At 56.0% G+C, this 5,546-nt stretch overlaps 1 protein-coding gene across 1 annotated transcript in view; it reads left to right on the top strand.

The window, feature by feature from the left end:
• Positions 1 to 2,624: 2,624 nt before the first annotated feature.
• SYT2 (synaptotagmin 2) overlaps positions 2,625 to 5,546 on the top strand; it is an 18,254-nt gene continuing 15,332 nt past the window's right edge. Inside the window, exons 1-5 of the mRNA XM_040263771.1 lie at positions 2,625 to 3,038; positions 3,831 to 3,997; positions 4,603 to 4,722; positions 4,852 to 5,019; positions 5,160 to 5,332. Of these exons, the coding sequence (XP_040119705.1) occupies positions 2,867 to 3,038; positions 3,831 to 3,997; positions 4,603 to 4,722; positions 4,852 to 5,019; positions 5,160 to 5,332 (800 nt within the window). The 5' untranslated portion in view covers positions 2,625 to 2,866. The remainder of the gene's footprint in view (positions 3,039 to 3,830; positions 3,998 to 4,602; positions 4,723 to 4,851; positions 5,020 to 5,159; positions 5,333 to 5,546) is intronic.

Genomic DNA, 5,546 nt, shown 5'->3' with positions numbered 1-5,546 from the left:
CCCCCCTTCCCCCTTGTTATCCGTGTATACTTTCTTCATCTGTGACTATATTTCTGTTTTGTAAATAAGTTCATTTGTACCATTTCTTTTAGATTCCACATATGAGTGATGTCTGTGTCTTTGTCTGACTTACTTCACTCAGCATGCTCATCTCCGGGCCCACTGACGTCACTGCAGGGCTATCAGCCCGTCCTTTTCGGGGCTGCGTAGTATTCCCCTGTGTGCACTGCGCTTCTTTCTCCACGCCACTGCCGACGGACATGCAGGTCGTGTCCACGCCTTGGCCGTTGTGAACAGTGCTGCAGTCAGCACTGGGCCGCATGTATCTTTTAAAATTATGGTTTCCTCCAGGTAAATGCCCAGGAGTGGGGTTTCAGGGTCACATGGTAGTTCTGTTTTTAATGTTTTAAGGAACCTCCACACTGTTCTCCATAGTGGATGGAACGATGTGCGTTCCCACCAACAGTGTAGGAGGGCTCCCTTCTCTCCAGGATTTCCTTTGCAGACTTCCTGATGCTGTGAGGTGGTACCGGACCAGAGGGTGGGTCTGTGCTCTCTAATAATCAGTGATGGTGAACCCTTTCTTCATGTGCTTTCGAGCCATATGTCTTCTTTGAAGAAATGTCTGTTTCGATCTTCTGCCCCTTTTAAATTTTCTATATTGAGTTGCGTGAGCCATCTGTGCATTTCGGAGGTTGAGCCTCCGTCAGCCTCTCTGCAGACGTTTTCCTCTGTTTTGTGGGCTGCCTTTTTGTGTATGGTTTCCTCTGCTTTAAAGTTCAGTTCAGTTCAGTCGCTCAGTCGTGTCCGACTCTTCACGACCCCATGAATCGCAGCACGCCAGGCCTCCCTGTCCATCACCAACTCCCGGAGTTCACTCAGACTCACGTCCATCGAGTCCGTGATGCCACCCAGCCATCTCATCCTCTGTTGTCCTCTTCTCCTCCTGCCCCCAATCCCTCCCAGCATCAGAGTCTTTTCCAATGAGTCAACTCTTCTCATGAGGTGGCCAAAGTACTGGAGTTTCAGCTTTAGCATCATTCCTTCCAAAGAAATCCCAGGGCTGATCTCCTTCAGAACAGACTGGTTGGCTCTCCTTGCAGTCCAAGAGACTCTCAAGAGTCTTCTCCAACGCCACAGTTCAAAAGCATCAATTCTTTGGTGCTCAGCTTTCTTCATAGTCCAACTCTCACATCCATACATGACCACAGGAAAAACCATAGCCTTGACTAGATGGACCTTTATTGGCAAAGTAATGTCTCTGCTTTTCAATATGTTGTCTAGGTTGGTCATAACTTTTCTTCCAAGGAGTAAACGTCTTTTAATTTCATTGCTGCAGTTACCATCTGCAGTGATTTTGGAGCCCCCCAAAATAAAGTCTGACACTGTTTCCACTGTTTCCCCATCTATTTCCTATGAAGTGATGGGACCAGATGCCATGATCTTCGTTTTCTGAATGTTGAGCTTTAAGCCAACTTTTTCACTTTCGTCTTTCACTTTCATCAAGAGGCTTTTTAGTTCTTTTTCACTTTCTGCCATAAGGGTGGTGTCATTTGCTTATCTGAGGTTATTGATATTTCTCCCAGCAATTTTGATTCCAGCTTGTGCTTCTTCCAGCCCAGCGTTTCTCATGATGTACTCTGCATAGCAGTTAAACAAGCATGGTGACAATATACAGCCTTGACGTACTCCCTTTCCTATTTGTTTTGTTTTTATTCTTACTACTTTAGAAAATGGGTCAAAAAAGACCTTGCTGCAGTTTATGTCAAACTTATGTCTGTGTTTTCCTCGAAGAGCTTCATGGTTGTCTGGCCTTACATTTAGGTCTTTAAGCCATCTTGAGTTTACTTTGTGTTATGGTGTTAGGAAGTGTCCCGTTTTCCCAGCACCACTTATTGAAGACTGACTTTACACCATTGTACATTCTGGCCGGCCTCCTTTGTCAAAGATAAGGTGCCCTAGGTGAGTCGGTTTATCTCTGGAGTTTCTGCCCTGTTCCATTGATCTATATTTCTGTTTTTCGTGCCAGTACCATACTGTTTTGATGACTGTAGTCTTGTAGTTTAGTTTGAATTCAAGGAACCTGATTCCTCCAGCTACATTTTTCTTTCTCAAGATTGCCTTGGGAGTTTGGGGTCTTTTGTGTTTCTGTAAGTTCCCAAAGTGTAAATTTTCTGTCCTGATTCTGTGGAAAATGCTCTTGGAATTTGACAGGGACTGCACTGAACTGAATCTGTGGCTCCCTCTGGGGAGCACAGTCACTTCGACAGTATTGCTTCTCCCAGGAGCACGACGTGTCTCCCCGTCTGCTCGTGCTGTCTTGCTTTCTGTCATCCGTGCTTACTGTCTTCTGAGTGCAGGCCCTTTGCCTCCTCGTGCAGGCTGCTCCAGGCATTCTGTCCTTTCTGATGCAGTGGTGAGCGGCGTTCTCTCTTGACTCCTCTGCGCTCTTGCTGTTGCTGTATCGGGGCCAGAGGCTTCTGTGCGTCCACTCCGTGCGATGTTGGCTCTAGAGGTTTTCTGGCCGTGCCGTCAGGATTTTCCATGTGGGGCCGTGTCATGCAGTGACAGTTTTGCTCCAATTTGGATCCCTCTTACTTCTTGCTCTTCTCTAGCTGCTGCAGCTGGGATGCCCTCTGCTTGCTGAGCGACAGTGGCGAGAGTGGCCTCCGCTGTCTTGGCCCCGATCTTAGTGGTGAGGCTGCAGGTTTTCACCATCACGGGGAGGTTTGCTGTGGGTCTGTCACACATGGCCTTCGTCCACAGTCTCTAGCTTCTGGGAGAACCTTCTGCAGCCTGTGGGCAGAGCCGTCTGCACTCGGGCCTCTGGGCGCTCACTCCGCCCCCTTCCCCTGCAGCTTCCGCCATGAGGAGCATCTTCAAGAGGAACCAGGAGCCCATGGTGGCTCCCGCCACCACCGCCATGCCCGCCGGCCCGGTGGACAACTCCACAGAGAGCAGGGGTGCAGGCAAGGGCAAGGAGGACGTGTTTGCCATGCTCAAGGAGAGGTTCTTCAACGAGATAGTCAAGCTGCCTCGTGAGTGTCCCTGTGTGCTGGGTGGGCAGACGGCTGCGGACTCTCCTAACATTTGGGCTCTAGGCTGGATGATCTGGCTATCCCCTACAGGACCGGGGGTGGTGGGGCCGGCAGAGGGGTCTGTCGCTAATGAAAGGAACAGGGAGTTTATGTGCCCTCACCTCCCTGGGCAGAATGTTCTTACAACTTAGAAGACTCGAAAGGTGAAATCTAAAAATGAAATAGTTACACTTTGAAATAGTTCTGTTAGAAAATAATCCCCTCCCCACCGGGGCTTCCCTGGTAGCTCAGTTGGTAAAGAATCCACCTGCAATGCAGGAGACCTGGGTTCGATCCCTGGGTTGGGAAGATCCCCTGGAGAAGGGAAAGGCTCCCCCCTCCAGTATTCCGGCCTGGAGAGTTCCATGGACTGCATGGTCCATGGGGTCACAAACAGTCAGATACAACTGGCTGATTTTCACTCACTGCTTCATAGATTCCTGGTGGAGATGGTGAGGAGACACCCAAAGTCCAGAACTGGGGGGAGCAGCCGAGGGCTGGCCCCACCGCCCCCCTCCCCCGGGTCACTAAGGAGCTCAGCCTCTCAGCACTGCACTCGAAGGCTGTCCCCACCCCCGTCCCCTATCAGGTCTGCACAAGGACCACCCCATCCTCCGTGTGAGCCACAGTCACACCTCAGCAGAGCCCGGCTGGGCCCCACAGGGGTGGTGAAGGGGCTCAGGGTACGCTCTGCCCGTCTGGGTTCTGTGGGCTGCCCGGCGGGCACCGCTGACCCCGTCTCCCCATGGGCAGTGCCCCCCTGGGCGCTGATCGCCATTGCTGTGGTCACGGGCCTTCTGCTGCTCACCTGCTGCTTCTGCATCTGCAAAAAGTGCTGCTGCAAGAAGAAGAAGAACAAGAAGGAGAAGGGCAAGGGTGCCAAGAATGCCATGAGCATGAAGGACATGCGGGGCGGCCAGGTAGGCGGGGCCAGGCTGCTCTGCCAGCGGGGCTGGTCCCGGGCGAGCCCCGCAGAGGGATGGGGGACCTGGGGTTCCCGCTGGCAGGGCCAGCAGGCCGGCCAGGACTCAGAGGACTGGGCTCCTCTCCGCCCGTCTCCCGGGGGCCCAGCCCAGAAAGGGCTTGGAGGTGTCCTGTGTTTCCTCTTGGGCACCCCACTTTCCCGTGTTTGTTGTGTGAGACATTTCTTGCTGAAGGAGTCAGTGCGGAAGACGGCAGGAAGGCTCAGCCTGGAGGCCTCAGGGTGTGTGCATGGGGGCCCGGGGGGCCTCAGAGTGTGGGCGTGGGGGCCCGGGAGGCCTCAGGGTGTGCGTGGGGGCCCGGGTGCAGAGTGGCCCCCGGCTCTTCACGGGCTCATCTGAGCTGCGGGGTTTCTCACCACCGTCTCCTCTCCTCTCCTTGTGGACACACCCGGCCTGGACGCCTGGCCCGCACGCCTGGTACGTGTTGCTCGGGGTAGCGGCCTACATGGGGAGAACCGGGGCCCTGCAAGCTCCGGGGCAGGCTCTGCATGGGGGCGGCCCCCCTTCTGTCCCTGACGCGCCCCACTCTCACAGCCCCCCAGGATGACGACGACGCGGAGACGGGCCTGACGGAGGGCGAGGGCGAAGGCGAGGAGGAGAAGGAGCCAGAGAACCTGGGCAAGCTGCAGTTCTCCCTGGACTACGACTTCCAGGCCAACCAGGTTGGGGGGCAGGGCACCACCTCCTGGCAAGCGCGGCCCAGGGTCTCTCGGTCCCCCGTGGCGTGGAGACCGGCGTCCTGCCTGGCACCCGCCCCCGGTGGGGCTGACGGGCGCCCGCTCTCTTCACAGCTCACCGTGGGTGTCCTGCAGGCCGCGGAACTGCCCGCCCTGGACATGGGCGGCACCTCGGACCCTTATGTCAAGGTCTTCCTCCTTCCAGACAAGAAGAAGAAATATGAGACCAAAGTCCATCGGAAGACGCTGAACCCTGCCTTCAACGAGACCTTCACCTTCAAGGTGACAGGCGGGAGGCGCGGCGGGCCGTGACCCAGGCCCAGAACAGCTCGGCTGGGACCAGAGCCCAAGTTTCCGCGGTGTCCACAGCCTCCGATGCCCCCGAGCTGCCCTGACCCCTTCATCCCGCCTGTGTCCTGCAGGTGCCGTACCAGGAGCTGGGGGGCAAGACCCTGGTGATGGCCATCTACGACTTCGACCGCTTCTCCAAGCACGACATCATCGGCGAGGTGAAGGTGCCCATGAACACGGTGGACCTGGGGCAGCCCCTCGAGGAATGGCGGGACCTGCAGGGCGGGGAGAAGGAGGAGGTGAGGCAGGGAGGAGGAGGTGAGGCGGGGCGGGGAGGAGGAGGAGGTGAGGCGGGAGGAGGAGAAGGAGGTGAGGCAGGGAGGAGGAGGTGAGGCGGGGCGGGGAGGAGGAGGTGAGGTGGGGCGGGGAGGAGGAGGTGAGGCAGGAGGAGGAGGAGGTGAGGCGGGGCGAGGAGGAGGAGGTGAGGCGGGGCGAGGAGGAGGAGGTGAGGCGGGGCG

Source organism: Oryx dammah, unplaced genomic scaffold (assembly GCF_014754425.2).
Source record: "Oryx dammah isolate SB20612 unplaced genomic scaffold, SCBI_Odam_1.1 HiC_scaffold_21, whole genome shotgun sequence".
Taxonomy (NCBI): Eukaryota; Metazoa; Chordata; class Mammalia; order Artiodactyla; family Bovidae; genus Oryx; species Oryx dammah.
Note: the sequence above shows the minus strand (reverse complement) of the source record. Positions and strands in the feature narration are given on the sequence as shown.